The sequence below is a fragment of the Rhopalosiphum maidis genome, chromosome 4 (assembly GCF_003676215.2).
Source record: "Rhopalosiphum maidis isolate BTI-1 chromosome 4, ASM367621v3, whole genome shotgun sequence".
NCBI lineage: Eukaryota > Metazoa > Arthropoda > Insecta > Hemiptera > Aphididae > Rhopalosiphum > Rhopalosiphum maidis.
This window is the reverse complement of record NC_040880.1, coordinates 42,618,593-42,642,042: the sequence shown is the minus strand read 5'-3', so window position 1 is coordinate 42,642,042 and position 23,450 is coordinate 42,618,593. Positions and strand designations below refer to the sequence as shown.

At 24.2% G+C, this 23,450-nt stretch overlaps 2 protein-coding genes and 1 non-coding gene across 7 annotated transcripts; all 3 read right to left on the bottom strand.

Annotated features, from left to right (window-relative positions):
• LOC113559493 lies at positions 1 to 163 on the bottom strand. The gene has a single exon (XR_003405993.1). It is a non-coding gene; the product is annotated as a U1 spliceosomal RNA (small nuclear RNA).
• A 1,963-nt stretch (positions 164 to 2,126) lies between these two features.
• LOC113556920 (tRNA selenocysteine 1-associated protein 1) lies at positions 2,127 to 6,191 on the bottom strand. Of its 2 annotated transcripts, none has more exons than XM_026962151.1 (6): positions 5,638 to 5,776; positions 5,385 to 5,569; positions 4,197 to 4,356; positions 3,922 to 4,087; positions 2,643 to 2,821; positions 2,127 to 2,513 (listed from the first exon to the last, which is right to left on the bottom strand). In XM_026962151.1, exons 2-6 carry the CDS (start codon positions 5,559 to 5,561, stop codon positions 2,392 to 2,394), a joined length of 804 nt encoding a protein of 267 aa, XP_026817952.1. In that variant the 5' UTR covers positions 5,562 to 5,569; positions 5,638 to 5,776; the 3' UTR covers positions 2,127 to 2,391. The 2 variants fall into 2 exon arrangements, with proteins under 2 accessions (XP_026817952.1, XP_026817951.1); XM_026962150.1 differs by having other exon boundaries at positions 2,138 to 2,513; positions 5,385 to 5,573; positions 5,638 to 6,191.
• A 2,291-nt stretch (positions 6,192 to 8,482) lies between these two features.
• Positions 8,483 to 22,895, bottom strand: LOC113555895 (uncharacterized protein PFB0765w-like). Of its 4 annotated transcripts, none has more exons than XM_026960506.1 (20): positions 22,686 to 22,895; positions 21,922 to 22,013; positions 21,525 to 21,589; positions 21,192 to 21,464; positions 21,041 to 21,114; positions 20,330 to 20,471; positions 19,893 to 20,107; positions 18,433 to 18,564; positions 17,974 to 18,162; positions 14,511 to 16,413; positions 12,251 to 13,856; positions 12,042 to 12,189; positions 11,895 to 11,969; positions 11,692 to 11,835; positions 11,554 to 11,618; positions 11,390 to 11,478; positions 9,790 to 10,022; positions 9,638 to 9,715; positions 9,510 to 9,572; positions 8,483 to 8,664 (listed from the first exon to the last, which is right to left on the bottom strand). In XM_026960506.1, the coding sequence occupies exons 1-20, from the start codon at positions 22,716 to 22,718 to the stop codon at positions 8,554 to 8,556; spliced, it is 5,730 nt and encodes a 1,909-aa protein (XP_026816307.1). In that variant the 5' UTR covers positions 22,719 to 22,895; the 3' UTR covers positions 8,483 to 8,553. The 4 variants fall into 4 exon arrangements, with proteins under 4 accessions (XP_026816307.1, XP_026816306.1, XP_026816304.1 ...); XM_026960505.1 differs by having other exon boundaries at positions 12,251 to 13,928; positions 14,583 to 16,413; XM_026960503.1 differs by having other exon boundaries at positions 12,251 to 16,413.
• Between the last annotated feature and the right edge of the window lie 555 nt (positions 22,896 to 23,450).

The following is a 23,450-nucleotide window of genomic DNA, read 5'->3' as shown; positions in this document are numbered from 1 at the left end:
GAGGGACGGCGCGTACGCAGTCCCAGCTACCAAAAATTCTGCGCCCGAGGTATCCACATTAGGGATACTCGCAGGGGTCAACCGATTCCATGTGCAATGAACCGGCCTCGCCCTGGAGGAACCGCCAAAGTGATCACGGTTAACCTCCACGCCAGGTAAGTATGCTAGTTTGGAGTCCCGGGAACGGTTATATGTGTTGTGCGGTCTACCCGACATGACGCGAGTCGGATACTATGTGAGGTTCGCCGTTGGTTTTCAGTTCTATGGCGATTGTCTTGCGGTCATCACGGGACGTTGACGTAATGACGAGAATATCTACGCGTCCTTACTGACTATCAGTAATGGTCTGTCTTGTGCGGAAATTGGTCGGTAAGACGTTCGCGTCCGACCGACCGATGGCAAATCCGCGGACAGCGCCATCTGTGGCACACGATATTGTCACCGACGTTTCTTGTATCAGGAAAGTAGTTAAATTTGAACACCATATCAATAACCTATTATAAATTTCTTCATTCTACACGTCTTCACACACGCGCAAATAGAATATTTTTCGTGGCGTGTTAGAACTATAATATTATACAGATCCCTAAAACACCTCTGCCAATATATGTTTTCAAATTGTACGAATACCAACAATAAAACATATTTCTTACTATTTATTTTAAATATTTTTGTCTTAAATTAGTTAAATTTGAAAAGTGAATTTGTATTTGAAACGTTCTTGTGTTCGTGTTACACGGGCTTACTAATAACATAAGTTCATAAGTTATAGAAATGTATCATAATTGACGAATAGTGATTGCTACAATACTTGCAATAATCGATACTAAGATTAGGGTATATCATAGGTACCTAAAAAAATGAGAATGTATGGAATCTCAAAATCTAGTTTAATTAACAATTTTCAGTCATCATAATGTCCTGTACTACAAAGTTATCTTAAAAAATATTAACGATATGTACCTTCAAATAAATGATTGGTCAATATTTTAATTAGTAACTACTTAGTTATATAAAGAATATTTCCATATTTAATTTGAAAGACGTATTCTTTATTTGTGTTTACTTTTTATTTTTTGGAGGAAGGGCATATCACCATAAAATACCCACAAAGTTGTGCCCATCTTATACCTAGTTTACTAAAAAATTCTTGTCAGAAACATACATTTATTGATATCACATCTTGTGATAGTTTAACTCTAATTTTTTCAAGGTACATTCCGTTTTTAATACATTGTCGTGTTAAAATATTAATGAGTTTTTTGCCCATATTAATGGCTAATTTTAACATTTGTACAAAACAGATTTGTCTTTTTAAAGTCTAAAATACAAAGATATTGTCCTAGAATTTTAGTCAAATAAGTAATATTACAAAAGCACAATATACCTATTACAATAATCAAAATAATTTTAGCACATAAAAAAAAACATAAGATTGGTAGTTTTTTTTATTTAAGTATAAGTCAACAATGTAATATACATGATCTTTTCAGTCACTTATTTTTAGACAAAATGGTACCTTAATAGTTAATGTAAAACATATAATTGGAATCTAGATTTAGTATCAGAATTTGAATTATGAAAAATAAAATCGCACTTAAATTTAGATTAAATGTCTTGTAAAAATAGTTACTCAAAAAATAATAATAATAAAAATACATACTTTTAAGTACTTTATTGTATTTTAGAGTCTTAATTACTTTTAGTTATTTGTGTTGTTATATTCATTGACCATGTAATTTAATAAAAAAAAAAGTTATGAATAAAATACTTATTAAATTAGTGTAATAGTGATTAATATTAATTAAAGAATAAAAGTTAAAATAATATGGACAATGGAAATGTTATTTAATATTTTAAATAATTTGTAATTTAATACATTAAAAAATATTTACAAAATTACATAACTGACAATTAAAATTATCAGACCTTTAATCATTCAAGTATATAACATACATGGAAATAATAATGAATTATTTCAGAAAACAAGGGTTAGATAAAACATAAATGATGATACTGATTAAAACTATTTAATAGGTAACACTAAAAATACAATATATAAATAGATAAAATATTATTTTTGTGTACTTAATCTAAACATGACTCAATACTATATTTTATATATACATATAAGAAGAAAATAATAAATTGATACTTGGAGAATATCATCAGTTGTTTATTAATTTAAAATTATCGTAAGTTATATTTCTCAAAAGTGTACTTTTTATGTTCTAAAAAAAATATAAATGAAAGTATTTTAATATCATTATTCATCATATTATATAAGTATATTAACATAATAATACCATCATATTATTATACAAGAAACGACATATTTGAGCAAATAAACTTAGAAAAATGGTCTTAAATATTTGATGTTCTGATTCATATTTAAATAATTTCTATGGTATCAAGTGGTAGCCATTTAGAACTTTCAAGCGCATCCCATAAATTATAATCTTGTGTAACCAGGTCTTTGTTTAATGCATCTATATCAATTGACTTTTTGTAATCTGCAAAATTTTAAATTTTTAAAAACATATTTAAAAATTACATACATACATATTTTTGTATGTTTTTTTTAACTTTATTTTAAGTTTAAAATATATTTAAGTATATTATGCTGAGCTATGATAACGTACCAACTAAATTTAAATTCCCATTAGTTTTAATAGCAGTTGTATCAATAGTTGGTTCTGGCTTAAGCATACAATTCTGACTTAGAGATTGGTTCCACATTGAGTATCGATGCCAATAGTTAGTTTCAAAATACTGTCCATAATCTTGACTAGCCTTATATCCTTGAGATTCATTTGAAGCACTGAAATAATTGATCAATTATTATATTGAATTATAGTTACACTAGAATTTTATTTGGCTAATAATGTTTTATATCATTTAAATAGTAAAAAAATGATTTCTACATTTTTCAAAATAACCTAACCTATGAGATAAAATACTTAATTATTTTGTATTTTTAAAATGATATAATATAATTAATATAAAATTATTAAAGAGAATTAATAAAATAAAATATTAGCACAATATTGAATTTTGTAGTTGAGTATTACTCTATTTATAATAGAATAAAAAAAAAAAATTAAATCATAATTGTTTTATTAATAGTAAAAAAATATTTTTTTTTTGAGAAAAATATATAATACATTTGTATGATATTAAAATTTCTTATTGTACATATAGTATAAATTTTAATTATACATTAATAAACAGAAGAACATCAATTTAGTAATTCTATTAAATTCTACGATCCCATACAAAAATTACTAACAAGATTTTAACAATCAAAATTATATAAATCAATGAAGGAAATCTTATTATGTATAAAATTGTTGATTCCTAATTGTATATTGTTAATAGCTAATAAACGTTTGCTCATGTAAATTATTAAATATTAATTAATCTTCTTTGACCACATTTAAAAAAGTTTAGTTAAGAAATGAATTTGAAAAAAATTTTTTTTTGGTTGAAGTGATAAAAAAAAAATATTGTTTGTATAATATTGAGTTTAATTTTTAATGTTTAGTTACTATATTATGATAGTATGGGTATTATAATTTTTCTACTATATATTATTCTAGGGATAATTCAGGCTCTTTGATATTTTTTGATAAATTGTAAGAACTTTTAGAGTATAACTTCCTTTTTATATGTCATGTAAAAAATAACAAAATTAAGTTATTGAATAATAAATAAATTAAGTTAGATTATAATATAATTTGTATTGTAATTATTCTAATAAAAAGAATAAAACCCCATTAGTTAATAAATTTATTTTATTTATAGGTTTACATTTCATAATAATAAATTAAGATAATTACTTGTAATTTTAGTAAAATTACTTATATTATTATACATATTTTAAATAAATTGTGAATTAAATAAAAACAAAAATCATCTTACACAACAATATGGCGTTCTGATTTTGGTATAACATTGCTAACTTTTATGGGTTTGGAACCAAGACCTGGAAAACCGTTCATATTGTTGAGACAGTGTTTTTGTTCTTCTTCACTGCCAAAACGAATAAATCCATATCCTTTACTGTAACCAGCACTGTCTAAAACCACTGAAAAGTTTTAACTATATATTAAACTGCTATTATGGTAAACATGATACTTATAAAATATATCATTTTTAATGACAGTATACATATATTTTATATTTTTAAGTATTACCTTTAGCTGTACGTATAGATTGATAACGGCAAGCAAACGTTTTATATAACTGATAGTCATCTACATCAGAACTAAGTTCGCCTAACCAAACAGAAAAATCTCTATCGCTTGTAGTAATTTTTCCAGGATTTCCAGCATGATTGAGTTTAAATCTTACAGGCTGTAAACAATTATACAAAACTATTTAATAATTCTAAAACATATAATAAGCTAAGCTTTATTAGAAAAAATATTTAAGGTACCTATCTTCTTTTTTTTTTAAGTTATGTATATTATTTAACATTTTAATAAGAATATCAACTTTTATTTAACTCATCTTATAAATATATGATACAAAAATGTAATGTATAATTCATAATTATACATCAGTAAATTAAAATGACAATAATATTTTTAATGAAATAACTTGTTTATATTTCTTTATCAATGAATGTTAATTTTGGAATACCTACAATATTACTTTTTTTATTCAAAGTAAAAATATAAATCAATAATTTGAGCCATATTAGTCATATTTAGTCATTGGCGTAGCTGAGGAATTTTTTAATTACTGTTAGAGCTTAATTCCTCATAATATTTTATGGTGTATAACAATCTTTAAATAATTAACCCCCCTAGATTGAGCACCAGCTACGCTACTGTATTTAGTACACCTAATTAAAATACATAACATGTTTATCAGAAATAATTTATTTATAAATATTATTATGTTATTATTGGTTGGTCTGACAAACTTGAAACTAGCAGTAACAATGATTGTAACTTAATATTTTTTTGTTAGCAAATTAAAATATTCTGCTGTTTAAAAATTATTTATCATAATATAATAAAATAGGGTAATCATTCAGCAGTCTGTGCATGTCATTAGTAAAATATCTAATAAATGTGTATTATATTTATACCTTTAAATAAAAAAAAAATGTAATCGGAATAAATATACAGTATGTATTATGTATTAATTTTTAAATGAGAGAAAATAAACACTTTTATAATAGATACTAAAGTATAGCTTTGTATTATAATATTAAAACCTAATTAAAAAGTAGGAATAAAATTAAAAATGATCTAATATAAGTACATTTTTTTACATAGTTTTGTGGTCAATATTACTTTTGATTTTAGAAAATAAAACATTTGAATTTACTGTTAGATTATAAAATTATTGACTTAAACAAAATGACTACTTACTGGATTAGTACCAGGAATATATTTTCCATTGAGTTTGTGCATAACAGATACTGGATCATAAAAGTCGACAAATGCATAGCCAGCAGTTTCACCAGTATTTTTATTACGCATCAACTTAACATTCTTTGGATATTCTCCCATCTTTTGAAAAGCACCTGTGATAAAACTCTCTGTCATATAAGGTTCTAGCTAAAATAATAATAATTCATGGTTAATTAACGATAAAAATTATAGATTCTTTCACAAGACATACACTTCCCATCCATAAACTTGTAACATTTTGTACAGGAGTTGATACTTGTGGCTGTTGAACAGGTACATTTGGAGTTATAAACGTCGTAGCTGTTTGCGTTGGCGGTGGAACGTTGTAAGCAGGTTGTTGGTTATAATTGTACATTTGGTAGTAATTAGACGGATATTGTTGATATTGTTGATTATATTGTGAATACTGAGGAGTGTATTGATTTGTATACATTTTGATTTTTAATATAACTCGGATTATAAAGCACAAATAGAAGAACAGTGAGATGAATTATTTGCTAAAACACAAGTCAAATATATAAGTAATTATACAAATCTTATAGTAAATTATTTATATTTCATGTAAATGCATTGAATGTTCGTTTTAGAACACTGGAACATGAAACGTGAATTTTAAACGAGTACCGATGTACTTAAATCGTGATGGAAAAATTATATTTAACAAATACTATTGTGTTGCATCGTAATGCGTTTGTGCTTGCTATAGTTACTACTAAAACGATAAATATTAAATAAACATTATTTGTAATCTTGTAAACGATTGAATATTGATAACCAATAGTTGTATAATCTAACTAGAGATATATGTAGATAACTAGATAATATAAAATATAATAATAATAATAATATTCTGTGGAAATACTGTGTCACCAATCAACAAGATCTAAACCCAGATACGTACCTAGATGGCGTTAAAATAAATGTCGTACTTATATACTTATACTAAAGCACTGTAGAGATCTTTATAGGGCCCTACTTATATTCTGTGTTTATGCATTATGTCATAGTTCTGTGTAAAAAAAAAACTTTTCTTATTTTCAACACTACTAAATAAAATAAATACGTTAGTGCAAAAGTAAATGATTTTTAATTATTTGAATACGAAACAATTCTGAACAAATTCGAATAAAATTTCTATATGTATGAACTTTCCATATCCTGCATAGCCAATTGCTTATTGATCATTCCTTTTGAAATGGATGAAATTTCTACAAAAATGAAATCATTATATCCAACTATAATTGTATTTTATAAGTAAATTTTGAGAAAATTATCTGTGTATTGGATTTTTTGGTATATATATATGTAGTTTAGTTCTCACTCGATTTTTTCGATTATTTTCTTCTCAAAATGTGTGTTTTAAAACACTGAATACAAAAGTCGAATTCAAATATTCTCGCAAATCATTATTTTGGAACTTCTTCCTTTCCAAAGTTTACGATATTTCGCATTTATGCATGCATGAAACGCTGTATACTTTGCTTTCCTACATTTTCGTATTAATATTAATGATTATTAGTACATATTTTAGTTTTTACCCTGTGACCCTACATGAGGTGATTATGCATAACAAGTCGAGGGATATTTTCGATTTGCGGAGCGGATCGACAGTGCTGATTAGTGTAGCGACGAGTGCTGATACACGTGTAGTCACTGCCTAGGGATATTGCAGTGGCGAAGCCAGAATTTTTTTTCTGGGAGGGCTGAACTAAATTTTTCATCAAAACTTCTTTAGATAATAATATTATAACAAAAAAAAAAAATAATTAATGAGCCAAGAGGTGACAATCCAATACGAAAATGTAGGAAAGCAAAGTATACAGCGTTTTGCGCATGCATGTGTAAATGCGTAAAATCGTTAATTTTAGAAAGATATAACTTCCAAAATAATGATTTGCGAGAATTTTTGAATTACACTTTGGTATTCACTACTCAGTGTTTTATAACATATATTTTGGGAAGAAAAAAAATCGAAAAAATCGTGTGGGAACTAAACTGTATTTGTTCCGCATAATTGCATATTCAATCAATTGTATAGTATAGTTAAGGCACTAAAAAGGTGATTATGATTATATTAAAATTGTCAATAATTTTCATTTGTACCTACATAATTTAAAAATGTTTAAGGGCAAAATTTAAAATATATAAATTATTTGACATTACCTTGATAATTTTTTACTGGTCTAAAGTACAAATTAAATCCAATTCACTGTAACAATTCATTCTCAGTTGAAAATCAAAACTACAAATTTAAAATGTGAAAAGGAATAGAAGTGGCATAAAATATATATTTTAGAAAGTAAGAAAATAATTAATTTGATAAAATGAATTCTACATTGATGCATTACACATGAATATGTATGAAAAAAAAAATCAGAACAAGTTTGTAAATCCATTTTTAAAAGTAGTTTTAGAAAATTGTATGTAGATGTAGAATCAGGTGAATAGTCAATTTTCATAATAAAAAAATCAATGTTATTAGTGGATAAATGAAAATTTAATAAATAAATACAAAAATGAACATTTCTTGGAATGACTGGAAAAAATATTAAAAAAGTTATATCAGTAAACAAAATAAATGAAACTGTGTTTGTTTAAAAAAAAATTACATTAAGTAGAACAACTAGAATAGAGTCCTAAAAAAATGTATTATTAGTCAACTATATTGAAAGGCTAATCTCTAAATTTTTATATTTATTCTTTTCTGCATTCTTTTAGACTTCTAACACATTAATATAATATTATATAATGTGTGTAAGAAAAAAATAAGTTAAATCATTTTTTTAATATTGATGACATAGTTTATAGAGTCAAAGGTTGCATCTCAAGAATAAGGATAAAACAGTTTTATTAAATGGGAGATAATTTGCTGACTATTACAACAAGTATTAGGAGTATAGATATTAGATATACACAAAATGGCCAAAGGTTTTTTTTTTTGATCAATAATAATCAACCAAATAATTATAGTAATAAAAATATGTAAATACATTTTAATAATAATATTGACAATGAAAATACCATAAAAAAAGTGTAATAAACTAATAAAACATAAATATAGTTGTGCAATATTTATTATTATTTACATAATGAAAATTTAACATAAGAATTAACATCACACGTATAATTAATTCTTTTTGCTCATAAATAAGCTAAATAATTTGTTTGGTGTACTACTGGCTCGCCTTTTGTTTGTATTTGTTTCTTTAGATTCTTTTAATGTGGTTTTTTGATTGCTCTGAAATCATGTTAAGATAGTTACATTTAACTATTTATTGGTAACACCACATTATAAAGTTTTATGAATACCTTATTTATAGCAAGCAGTTAATACATTTTTGTGATTTTAAAGAATTATAAAAATTTTAACTTCATATGCATATATTATATAAAAAAAAATGAGCACACTTATTTTTATTATTTTTATATAGATATAAGAATAATTCATGTGGGATCTTGTAATAAGTTTACAAGAATTTTGACTAAGCAAATTAATTTTAGTTGACATTTATAGGAAAAAAATGTTCAGGCCAACAAATAGCCCAGTGTCTAATATTTTAGAAATTATATTATGTGTAGAAAATTCGAAATTAATTATATAAATGAATAAATAAAATAAAAGTCAAATGTTTAATAATATTCTTTTGAAAATGGTTTGAAAAGAAATAATTATTAAGCAAGTGAACATCCTATGTTATAAAAAGTTAATTTGATTTTATTACGGTAGAATTATAAAACACTTATCATTTCGTCCAAAATCTAAAATGGGTGCAGATAATATTTGAAAATTAATACAAAATTAACCTTAATGATTAAATAATAATGAAATTTGATGATTATTTTATCATAAGTTTTGAGTTGGTATCTCAAATAAAAAATTAATTTACTCACGAATAATTAGTCAGTAGCATTAGGAAAAAAAGTCACAATATTATTTATGTAATTTTATAGATAGATAATTACAATGTGGATTAATTTATGAAAAAACGTAAAAATATTAATGCTGGAATTTAAATATTTTTTTTTGCAAATTAAGAATTAGTAAAAACATTAGAGTAATAAAATAATAATAAAATAAAATACCGTTAAAGAAACACGACCTCCATTTTTGCTTGGAGTTGGTGGTCCTGGTTTTTTATAGGATGTCTGAAAATAAAATAAAAGTAAATATAACACACTAAAAAAATTAAATATTATTGTATAATAAGTACCTGATTTCTATCTTTTTTCTTGGTACGATCATTTGGGATAAGGTTTTCAGTCTCATAATCACTAAAATTAGCTGTTGTCTATAATATATGGTTTAAATTAAATTTATTATATAACTATGATTGGCTATGAAAAATAAATGATAATAAATTACTTTAATGTCTTCTTCTGTAACCAATGAAGTGTTTGGCAAGAAATTGGTTTCTGCAGCGTAACAGCTTCTTAAATGTGGTGGGCAAAGCGAGTTGCGGGCTTGTAGTTCTGACAGTCTTTCATTGTGTTGTTTTTTATCATCATTGAGTCTTACTTTACCTTGTTTTAGATCTGAAAGACACGAGTGGTTGAACATTTCACCTTCCTCATCTTCTTCTTTTGGAAATATTTTACCTTTGGCAAAATTAAAAGAATATAAGTTTTTTCCTAAATTTCAATGATTGAGACTATATGACAAAAGATCAGTTGGAAGACCAGCTGATTTATATTTTTTTTTTAGTATTATGTAACTTCTATTTTTACATAATTACATATAATAGTTTTTATTTGAAAAAAAAAAATTTACAAAATAATCGTTTAAAAATTGTACGTGTATAATGTATGTATAAATTTTAACTTTTGATAAAATTATAGAGGATATTATATTTATTATGGTCTTTGTCCATTGATATACAAAATTATATTATTATATCTCATTAACTGTAAGTACTTTGATATATATTAAATTAAATGATTTTTATCAAAAATATATTTAAATATTCTGCTAGTATAAAAACTGATAAATATATTTATTATTCATAAATAACAATAATCAAGAACTATGATAATAATTCACAGATTTAACTAATCAAATTAAAAATATGTTCACGTTTTGTTCTTAAATGTTAAATTAAATAAAATGAGAGCAAGAACGAAAAAATAATAAGTTCTCAACTAAATTAAAACATGAATTTTAAAAAAATGATCAAATTTGTATAAATATACATAGAGAAGATATTTTACATAATACTAGTAAATTAATCAATTGAAAAGTAATTTAATTTAAAAAAATAGTAGTTAAATTTCAACAGAAAATTAACTGTTTACTTATTTTTTTTCCATAAATATTTTGTGATGTTGATAATATATAATAAACTCCACAATTTGAATCTTTTGCATATTGTACAAAATGATTGATATGAGATAAAATATAATATTTAGTTTATGAATAAGGCATATTAAGCAACAGTTATAACAAGTAAACCAATACTATTAATCAAAGCATTATTTTTAGTTACAATTTATTTCAGTTCATGAAGAAATAGTTTATATATTAAACTAATTTTGTTCAATAGGAATATTAATAAATTAGAGAGTAGCAAAGCAGTTTTATCACTTCATTTTCTATAATAAAATTAATATATTATACAAATCCAGTGTTCAAATTCAAAGTTATATAACTTAAATTGTTTTGTTAATTAATTTTGTTATTAGTTTAAAAGCATTTTTTAATGATTATAGATTATAATTTTAAATGATATTATTTAAAAATGATCAGTTTTGAGATAGTGAATAAAATATTTAATATAAGTTCTATTTTTATACCCAAGGCCGTAATTGAAAAAATATATTAGGAGGGAGGGTCCCACAGACCACTGAGTTTTGGCCTTGCTTATATTATGAATATTGAAATAATTAGTATTAATTAATTATTATTATATAACGTAATATTTTTTTAATTAGGCAAAAATTTTAATGTTAGATTTTTGTTAGTAACGCACCAGACGATAAGCTGAATTTTTTACCGATTCCTGCAGGCACATTTCGTTTAGTATTATCGTAAGGACGAGTGCTCTCTTCAACTAGTGATCTAAAATTATAAGATAACAATTGAATATATAAAATATTTATATTTACTATATTATTATAAAAATATTATTCTTACTTGATTTGACCGACTGAGTTAGACTTTGGCAATGTAAAAGAATTATATTTTGGGAGAGTAGTTGTCTGTAAAATAAATGTACATACAAATAATTATTAAATACATTATACTTGATTTATGGATTTTTAAAATACTTACTGTTTCAGATATCATTGACATTTCAAATGGTGGTAAAGACATAGTTGATTCTCTTCTGTCTTTTTGTTGTAACCTTAAATATTTATCACTAACTTCCCATAGCTGACGACCAAGTTCTTTAATATGTATTTCATCTTTGGTTATCTGTTTTAAAACAATTAATTTATGTTAATGAAAATTAATAAAGAGCTTAAAGAACATACTTTGTCTTTGTATTTTGACAGTTTAAATTCATAATCTTGATGAATTTTTGCCTCTAAATCTTTACAAAATTGTTTCTAAAAAAATAAAAATAAAATAATGTATTTAATATTTATATTTAACATTGATGAATTTTATTTTAACATTACCATTTGTTCTCGCTTTCTTTCAAACTTTTTTTCATATTCTGAGGTTACATACTCTTGAGTTTTTTGTTGCACTTTTGTCATTTTGTAATTACATTCTGACTTTAATGTTGTAATTCCAGCTTCTAATTCTTTAATGGTTGCTTGTTGACTGAAATAAATTAAATATTTTTATTCGCTTTATAGTAAATTTAATTAACTGAAATACATACGTTTTCGATAAAGCAAGTAATTCAGTATAAGCTTCATTAGATTCATTTTTAGTATAATCAATTGCTTGTTCATTTCCTTGTGATTTTAAACTGATTATAAACATTTTCAATGCTTCAAATATTTTTTTCACTTTTTCAATAATAGAGTATTCATCACAATTTTCAACTTGAGTTAGCTGAATACCATTTTGTTCAATAAATGTATCCGCAGAAGTTATAACTTCGATTAAAGAATCATGATGATTATCTATTATGGGATTGTTTTTAATATGGTTAAATGAATAATTCAAACAAGTTTCAAAATTTTTTTTTTCTTTTTTTAGTATTGATTCCAATTCAACTTTCATATTTTTTAAATGATTTATTTTCTGGTAGATATCTTTAATTAAGCCATTCTTTAGTTTAATTTGTTCATTCATTTCAGATTGCTTATGGCTAAATTGTTCTTGAGCTTCCAAATTTTTTTTATTGATCTTATCGATTTCTTCAGTGGATTCTTGACGCAAGTTATTCAACTGACATTTCAGTTGATTCAATTCTGTTAATAACAATGTATTTCGACTTTCTAGTTCATTATTTTGTGTATCATAATCCTTTAATTTATTTTGAGTTAACTCTAAATCAATTTCATTTTGAGCTAAATTTTCTTTGAGCTTATTTGTCTCATTAACAAAATTATTTTTTTCGCTCGTTAATGAATTGATTTTTTCTAATTGTTCAATTGAACATTTGTGCTGTATATCCAATTCTTCTTGCAAATTATTATGCTGTTTTTCAACTTCTTGTAATTTTTTATTTGTCACTTTTAGTTTTTGTTGAACGTTATCTAATTGTACTTTAGTAACATTGAGTTCTGCTTCTAAGTATTTTTTTTTACTTTGTAGTTCATTCAATTGTGTTTCGAACCCAATCAATTTTGTATCATTTAATGTTAAAGTTTTTTCTTTTTCTAATAAGCAGTCTTTAAGTGTTTTTGTTTCATTTATTAAATTATCTTTATCTGAAGTCAAAACAAAGATAGTCTTTAAATGCTGATCATTTTCTTCTTCCTGAGTTTTTAAACTTAAATGCACAATATGCAGCTCTTCTTGTAAGTCAGCTAATTTTGTATCCATTTCTTCAAGACGCTGAGTTAAATCCACTTCCATTACAGTCTTTTCAGTTATTATTCTATCATTCAGTTCTTCATACTTAAGTAATTTTTCTTGGTTAGCTGTAATAGCAATATCTTTATTTAATAAAGTATTCTCGAGCACATCAGTTTTATTTATCAAATCATCTCTTTCTGTGGTTAAATTAGTAATGGTTTTCATGAGGTAGTTATATTTAGTAATGTATTCATCAAGTTCAATCTGTCTCTTATTACATTTTTCTTGTACTTCAATATATTTTATATTCATTTCCTCAAGTTGTTGCTTAGATTCTTGGTCTAAATTGATTAATTTCAATTGGTTTTCACTGAGTTCAGATACTAAATTTGTATTCAATGTTTGTAATTCTTCATACTGTTTTTCACAAATAAGAATTTTTTCTTGTAATGATTTTAAAGTATCATCATTTATATTTAAGCATTCTTGAAGTTTATTGGTTTCTTCTTCTAACTTATCTTTTTCAACATTTAAAATAGATATTGTTTTTAATTGTTCATTTGATTTTTCCATTTGTTTTTTTAACTCATTTTGTTCAAGAATAAGTTTTTCTTGTACTTCAATGTATTTGAAATTCATATCCTCAAGTTGTTGCTTAGACTCTTGGTGTAAATTGATTAATTTCAATTGGTTTTCACTGAGGTCAGATACTAAATTTGTATTCAATGTTTGTAATTCTTCATACTGTTTTTCACAAATAAGAACTTTTTCTTGTAATGATTTTAAAGTATCATCATTTATATTTAAGCATTTTTGAAGTTTATTGGTTTTTTCTTCTAACTTATCTCTTTCAGCATTTAAAATAGATATTGTTTTTAATTGTTCATTTGACTTTTCCATTTGTTTTTTTAACTCATTTTGTTCAAGAATTAGTTTTTCTTGTACTTCAATGTACTTGAAATTCATATCCTCAAGTTGTTGCTTAGACTCTTGGTGTAAATTGATTAATTTCAATTGGCTTTCACTGAGTTCAGATACTAAATTTGTATTCAATGTTTGTAATTCTTCATATTGTTTTTCACAAATAAGAACTTTTTCTTGTAATGATTTTAAAGTATTATCATTTATATTTAAGCATTCTTGAAGTTTATTGGTTTCTTCTTCTAACTTATCTTTTTCAACATTTAAAATAGATATTGTTTTTAATTGTTCATTTGATTTTTCCATTTGTTTTTTTAACTCATTTTGTTCAAGAATTAATTTTTCTTGAGTTTCTAATAAATTTGTTTCATTAATTTCTAGTTGCAGTGCAAGATCTTGGTTTGCATTTGATAATTTAGTAATAGTTTCATTTAACTCTAATTCTAAAAATGACTTTTCATTTTTCATCTCGTTAATTTTTTTTTCCAAATTATCAATTGTGTTACTACAATCGTATAATTTTCCTTCCGATAAATTAAATTTGTATTCATTATGAGATAAAGAATCTTCAAGAATTTTTATTTTATCACTAAGACACTCTTTTTCATAGTTCAATTTTACAATTGTTTCTCTTTGCTCATTGTATAGTTGAATTTTATTTTCTAACTCAATATTTGTTTTGTTCAAAACTTGCTGTACTTCAATAATTTCTTTCTGTAAGTTTTCTTTGGAATCTGAATTATCTGATATATCAACTTTTAATAGTTTAATGTCTTCTTCTTTTTTTAATAAAATGTTTTTCAATTCTTTTAATTTATGTTTTAAATCAACACATCGATTTTCAGTATAATCAACAGTTTGTTTCAATTTATTATTTTCTTCAATAGTTTGTTCAAATTGTATCTGCTTTTGATTTAAATCTTGACCAATTGATTTTAATTTTTCCTCTAATTCGTATTTTTCTACTTGTAACTGAGAAATGGTTTCAGTTAGTTGATTACATATAATAAGTTGATCATTAAAATCATTCTGTTTTTTTTCTAGAGTATCTTGTAATTTCTCAATTTTTATTATACATTGATTATTTTGATTTTCTAATTCATTTTTCATATCATTAATTTGACACTGAAATTCTTCTTTTAAAGTTATCATTTGCAATTCATTTTCTTTCAAATTTGTTTCTAAAGTATTATTATCAGCCAGAGCTACATTAAGTTGTTCATTTAATTTATTTAAATTTAATGTAGATTCCTGTACTTTCGCACTTAAATCTTTATTTTCAGAAGATTTTTGTTGCAAAACTTCATTAAGATTATTTATGATAAGCTGTTGGCTACATTGTTCTGATTCTAATGTTTTAATTACATATTTTTGATAGTTAATAAGGTCTAGTTGTTGTTCTATTTCATTTTTTTTACAAAGTAAAATTTCTTCGATTTTTGTTTTTTCATTTTTGACATCTTTCAACTCATCAAGATAATATTCTAAACAGTTTTCCATTTCATGATTTTTGTCACTGAATTTTTTTTGTTGTGTTTCGATTTCTATTTTTAAATTTTTTAAATGAGATTCTAATAATAGCTTTTCTTGATACATAGTTTTCAATTGTTCTTCTTGAGTTCCAATAGTATGGTAATTTTCAGCCATTTTTTCTTCATAAAAAATGATAATATGTTCTTTATTCGCTAAGTTATCTTCAACATTTTTCATATTATTCTCTAAGTCAATATAGTTTTGATGAGATAATTTTTCTGAATTTTTATATTCTTCTATTACTGATTGTAGTTTTTTTATTTTTTCATCATGTTCTTCGTGTATTGCTTCAATTTCTGTATTAGTTTTGCTTAAAATTAGTTCAATCATAGTTTTTGATTTTTTAACCGAATCTATTTCAACAGACAAAGTTTCTATCTGTTTTTCTCTTTTATTCAACTTAGAGCACAGTGATTCAATATGATTTTCATTGTCTTTAATAGTATCTTTAAGATGCTTAATTTTTGATTCTAAATTAATTTTTTTCGTTTGACATTCTTGAAGTTCTTTTATTTTGTTTGAGAATTGGTCTATCAGTTCATCCTTGTGAGTTTCATTATCATTCAACTTTTTTTCTAATATAATTATCTTCTCATTCAATTCTTCAACATGTATTTCAGTCTAGAAAAACATTAAAAGAATAAATATAATTGTGATATTATTACATTAGTTATTAGATAATTAATTTGCAGACCATTTTAGTAATACTTGTTCTTTCATTAGTATGGTAGCTGATATAAATTAAAATATTGGAAATATATTTTAAATAAACAAATATTGTTATTTTAGTTTTATTTATTTTTGTTGGATGCATAAATTTTTTTTTTTCGGGTGTTACAAATGCAGCAACATGGCAATTTTGTATTTATCAGAGCCGTGCTTGTAGCTAAATTATGTTTTATTTTAAAAGTTAATACGCTAGGTGGTAAAACGTTTTTGTCTTATGAATAAAGCAACTAGACAATCTTGTGGATATTATTATTATTGATAACATTTTTCAATGGAAAGGTAAAGGTGTGCAGAACTGGTATATTTTCTATTAAAATAGAGTATTTATTTCACTTTAAAATTAAAATATAAATAAAAAGTTTTTAGATGATAAGATAATATTTTTAAATTTAAGTTTGATAATACATACAAATTTGTATAGTTGTACATTTATAAGATAGAAACAACACATGTTGGTATACCATCCTCTTAATTGAGCATCAACAAATTGGTAATTAGTGCTACATGAATTAAATTTATATTGTTATAGTGTCCAGAAAATATGTTAGGTGTATTTAATTTTATTATTTTGTAGTGGACCAACAACTGGTTGTGTCGAAATATTACCAAGAGTGTCGTTTATTGTTTTAATTGAAAATATTCTAAGTCTAAATGACTAAATTCTGATGTAGACCTGACGTGAAGGTGCTTGCGCTAACTCTGGTAAATCATATCTGCCGGAGTCCTCTCTAGGGCCCCCTTATATAGCCTGTGTCTCCCGACTTACTACCTATGTCCCTTCTGGTCTATTTCTAAGTGCATCATTCATTCTCACGCTATTACGCATTTCAGGAGGCACGTGTAATGATTATTTCCAATATGACGTCCGGTGACGCTCTGCCCATACATAGGTGGTCAATCGCCATAACTGTTATCTGAGTTTCCCGGAACTCAAATTATGATTAAAAATATGACTGTCAATATAATTATATAACGGTATAGTTTTTATATTATATTCTTGCAATTGGGTTAGGTTAATACATTTTAGGGTGTGTCTCCCAGTGCTGAGGATTTAAGTTAGTGCGGTTTATATAATTGTTGTTTTTAGGCCTAGTGCAATATCGTCTCGGTACGATGGCTACCCTATTCTCATTATTTGTTAATTTCTACGTTGTAGTATTTTAATACGTGTGATATTATTCTAATATATTGGTGATCATTATCCTAATATTTATGCCTACGTTGCAGTATCCTTTATTATGTATTATATTATTGGTGTAGAACATTAAAGCACGTAGTAATTTTATAGATTTAAGAAATAGCAAAATCATTAAGAAGCATTATGAGAGTTATTGATATGACAATATTACTGTATTAATTAGGCAGCAGTTGCAATATTAAATGTATAAACTATAAGTTATGATTTTATACAAAAAAACAATAATCATAAAAATTATTTACTGATATACTTACATTTGATAATTCTTTTTTTATTGATTTGTATTTATGTCTGTATTTTTCTTTATCATGTGTTATTTCTTCTAATTTTAGACAACTCAATTCATTAAATAATGTATTTGATGGCATAGAATTGGATTCCTGACCACTTATATTTGTTGGATTATTTGTAATTGATTTATTACATAATTCATCTTTTAAAGACTAAAATTAAAAAAGTTATACATTTTAAACATAATATTTTATGATTATACTTCATTCAATATACAGTGTTTGAAATTTATAATTTGAGATGACTACCAACCAAAGAAGTACCTAATTGTAAGTCTTACAATTACATTTTTAGAGTAGTATTTTTTCTTATGGCCTACTAAACTCTATCATATAGAAATAAATAATATTAAAAAAAATAATAAATATTAATAACAATAATACTTTTTTAAAAGTATAGAATCAAGTTATTTTTAAACTTACAGTTATTTCTTTGTCTTTTGCTTGTATGGTTTCTTCAAATAATTTTAAGTTGTTTTTTAACATCATATTTTCACTTTCAATATTATCAAACATTAAAATAAGATTATTATAATCTGAAGTTTTTGTTTCAAACTAAAAATAAAAATAATAATAAATTAGTTATAAAATTACAACATTTTATACAGAAACACTAAATAATACTAATGTAGTATTAGTATAATGCAACATTATATATATATTTATCAATAATAAGTCTGATCGTATATTTTGGTAAGAAAATCTAATAAAAAAAAAAAAATCAGTACATCACCAAAGAATTTAAAACAAAAATCTCGAATTAATTTTTGATCTTTAATTTTATTTTAGGGCTGTTTATATCATGTTTTGATTCAAAATTCTCAAGAGCGTTATATAGTACAGCAGTTCTTTTTCATTGTTCTTATTGTTCAAACACATAGAAATATAGAATACTTTAAAATATTCCTATTATTTAATAATATATCAAATAAAATCGTAATTACTAATTAATTATAAGTCAATGCATTAATGATTATTCAACTCTTTTTTTTTATATATAATATAGTTCTTCAAAAATTAATTGCTATGAAAGTATTCTGCCTGTATTATTTTGGTGCTTGCATAATATATTTTAATTTTTAATCTAAGTTAACATTATTTTTATATCCTCCAATTTATACCTTACTACTGAGAATGAAAAGTTCTCCTAAATTATTGTAGTACCTGTCTGGTCTAGGCAAAAATAAATCTTCTAACAGTACAAATGGAAGAAAACTGTTAAAAAGCAAAAACGCTGACTTTTTAATATTATAAATAGAATATAGTTTTGTATCATGACCATTTTTACGTTGAAACCACATAAGTCACAATAACAGTCATAATTTAAATAGTTTATCAGAAAAGTACCCAGTATTTAATATACTGAAAGTAGGCTTAATAGTTGATTGATTTAAAAGTCAAACTTTCTGTGTTAGAAATTATTGTAATACATATAGTAAAATGTAATGTAGAAATGTATGTATGTAACAAGTTATACATGTTTCAGATTATCTATTTATGTGGTAATTTTTTTCACATTAAAGTTATAAAATCTAAATACTGAGTTACATTTTCTTATGATAAATTAGAATAGCGTTTTTGTTGAGCATTCAGTAACTATTCCCCAGATTATAAAAAAAGGACAACTGTATGCAACATTACTTAAATTTTGTTTAAATAGATCTAAATCAAAAAAAAAAAGTTTAGCCACAATTCCAATAAACTTATACTTACTGCATAATATAAAGCTATAACCTTATAAGAAAATTGTTGATCAAAAATTAATGTGGGATTTTTGTTTATGTGAACACCATAAGATATTAGTTGGGCCATACGTGTATCAACTTCAAAACTATTATTGATAGTCCTGAAAGATAGTTTATAATTAATCATAATTTACATACTTTTCCATTAAGCTCTTTATGTTTTTTATCAAGTTCTGTTATTTGCTGCTTTAATTCATTACAATTCATCTCCAAATCTATTTTGTCTCTATTTAATTTTTTTATAATTAATGTATTATCTGTTTTATTTTCTGGAGACTGATTTGGTTTGGTACATTCTTTGATTTCATCTTTCAGTAGTTGTAATATTTTATCTTTATCTTCTAATTTATTACCTAAATTATAAATTGTAAGTAAAACTCAATATATATATATTAAAGTAAAAACAATTAACTATTTTTAATTTATGTATTGTGAAAAAAATATAATAAGCCATTGAATATATACTAATAAATAATAATTTTTAAATTAATTCTAATTAACCTGGTACAATTTACTTAAAAATTAAACATTAAATGCTATTATTTTAAATTAAATTATTATTTTTTAGTGCTTACTTAGTTTAGTATTAAGGTCTTTTAGATACTTGACATTTTCAGCCAACTTATAGTTTTCTTCACATTCATTTTTATAATCTTCAGTAAGTTTGGTAATATATTTTTCTTTTTCTTGATTTATTAAACATTGTGATTTTGGTGACTAAAAAAAGTTTATTAAATTAGGTATTTAATTTTGATATAATATATATAGGCTTATTTATTGTATTATATTATATTAACTATAAATATTAAACACATATAGTATCATTTATTGTTTATCACCAACCAGTATCCAATATGATAGAAAAAACTGGGTGACAAATATTTGATAATTAAAATAAGCTGGAGACCAAAATGTACAATAGTTAATAATTTCTGTGGACCAAATATCCGATGATATTAATATTTTCCTGGACTCCACTATGTTTTATCCATCTTACATGCATACAAAATAGCAAATAATAATACTATATATGGTACTTAGTAAGTTATGAGTATATAATAAATTGAAATTTAAAAATTCACATGGCTAACTTAAAAATATAAATATAGTAAAAATTCTAAGGGAGAACATAGATGTGTCTTTACCTTAAAGTTTGATAATAAGTTAATTTATTCTAATATTAATACTCAAAACACATAATTTGGATGGTTGAACATAAATGTGTAAATATCATTATGAAAACACTTTAAAAAGTGGTCAATTCATTATATAAATGTTAGTATTACCTCACAAAATTCTTGTAAATAACTTCGGCGCATTGATTTTGATCTGATTGGTGTGTTGTTATTTGAACATATTTCTATACATAATAATACCAAATACAATTATTACTTTCAACAAATAAATTTAAATATAAACATAAATCTTTAGGTTTACCTAAATTGTTAATAGAAGTATGCTTAGAATCACTTATTAACATAAGTGCTTCAGAAATATTTTGTTTGGTGAACATTAAGGATTGTGTAGCTTTTAAGAAATTTGCCAGTAATTCTTGCTCTTCATTATCCATTCTTTCACTCAACTGATTTCTGTATTTGTCATTTGTGCATTTTAATAATGCATGTAGTAAAACCACGACACAAGTATAAATTGAATTTTCTTCATTATATAATTCTTCATTCTTTTGGACTTCAAACTCACAATAGTTCACTGTTTAAATTTTTTTTAATGTTAATATAAACAAAAATCACTTTAAAATTATAAAAATACCTTTTATAGTGTTATAAACTTGTGTATTTTCTGTGCTCAAAGTTGAAGAACATTTTAAACAAAATCTATAAAATTAAAAAAATCAAAATATATTTAATATTTTAAAAATAATATATTTTAATTAGTAATACAATATTGCCAAGTTGCATAGAAAAATTAATTCAATTAATTTTGTTCATGGTTAATTAAATTATTTTAAAGAGATCATTATCACATTATTGATTCCTTAAAACTTTTTGATTGTTTATATAACTTGGCATTAGTACTTATGTTAAATTTAATAAAATTGTAAGCAAATATAAATTAATATTGTAATAAGGTTATATAAAAAAAATATTAGTATTTTGAGTTATCTGGTATTATGTTTTAGATATAATAAATGAAATACAATAATTACACATTATCGACAAATTGTTTAAACGATGTACTGGATACAAGATTTTTTATATTTGAGTATTCATTGTCTTTAAATTCGTCAAACAAACATATCTGAAAATTATTAAATATAATATTATATAATAAAGATAACTGGTATATAATTTGTTATAATTTTTAACAAATAACACTATATGAATCACTAATTGCAAAAAGGAGCATGTTCAATGTTTAAAAAAATCAAGTTATCACTGAATTTGCATTTCTTTACCTTAGATACATATTTTGTGTATAAGCTATAATGGAAATTTATGCCCTCTATAGTATCTAATTGTATAGACCATTTTTTTAAATTAATTAAGTTAATATTATATAAAATAAGGTCAACAACACAAATCAGAAACAACAATTAAGAAAATTTAAATTGATAAGAAAATTAAATAAATTGATTAGTTTAACTATTATACTGTATTTAGTAACCAAAACATTATTGTAATATGACTATTGTGTTTTATAACTTTTATTATATCAGTATTGTGTTAAGGTCGTGCAGGTATTTATGCTAAGTACTTATGTAGGTATAAAAGGTATGCATAAAATAGTAAAAATCAATTATTGGCTCAATAAAACTAAAAATTTTATATGTTATTACGCATTTGTATAGCGAGAATGAGAACTTAAGCTAACCTAACCGAGTCTAGATTATATGAATTCTGTCTAAATTCAAATTATCAATTTCGACCCTAGAAGATGAGAAAAAACACTATTAACATTCGATTAACTTACCCAACGAAGAAAAGTAGATTCGAAATTGTCCATTTCGATTTCAAAATATCAGGTTTGTGAATATTAATTAATATGCACGTATTGAATGTTCATTTGTATTATTTGCGCGTATGTAAAGTACACGAAAATTGCGCAGCGAACGAGACGATTAAACAGTAGGGATATTCGATTTCGATATGACCGTTAAAATAGTAAACATTTAATAGTAGTAGTAAATACGTTAAACCGTAAACATAATATAACACTATGACGACCGATCAGTGTTGCTACGGTTTATAAAATGAAATAACGTACAATCGAAGAAGCTCGCATTTTTATCAAGACTCATCATTGGTTAAGTTATTATTATTATTTTATCGTCATTGAAGAACGGCGTTGGAGTAATGTCGATGGATAATTATTTCTGTGATAGTGGGGTGGAATCATTTTTCAACATTTCCTTTCACAGTCAAATATTACAAATTACAATACACTCATTACATTATTAATATATTATATTTATCCAGTGGTGTATTGGGGGGAGGGGGGTATACGGAGGTTATACGGCGTATATTTACTTCTTTAGTTTTTCTTTTTAGCGTATACTTTCTAAATAAACGATGATATCCGGTCGTATAGCCCCGTATATCTGTTAGAATTTTCAAAAATGAATAAAATTCCCTAAAAATACAAAAAATGCAAAATAAAAACTGTACCATTAAATTCTATATTTCATGAATTAAACTTCGGTAAAGACGAGCCTCGAATGTAATCATTAGAAAAAAA

Coding starts and splice junctions, on each gene's coding strand:
- LOC113555895 (XM_026960503.1), bottom strand. CDS start 22,718: ATGGACAATTTCGAATCTACTTTTCTTCGTTGG. Junction 10,023..11,389: donor AAAATTCAGCTTATCGTCTG/GTGCGTTACTAA, acceptor ATTTTGCCAAAG/GTAAAATATTTCCAAAAGAA. Junction 8,665..9,509: donor GAGGTCGTGTTTCTTTAACG/GTATTTTATTTT, acceptor ACATGATTTCAG/AGCAATCAAAAAACCACATT.
- LOC113556920 (XM_026962150.1), bottom strand. CDS start 5,859: ATGTATACAAATCAATACACTCCTCAGTATTCACAATATAATCAACAA. Junction 4,088..4,196: donor ATCTATACGTACAGCTAAAG/GTAATACTTAAA, acceptor AAAACTTTTCAG/TGGTTTTAGACAGTGCTGGT. Junction 2,822..3,921: donor TCAGAACGCCATATTGTTGT/GTAAGATGATTT, acceptor CAATTATTTCAG/TGCTTCAAATGAATCTCAAG.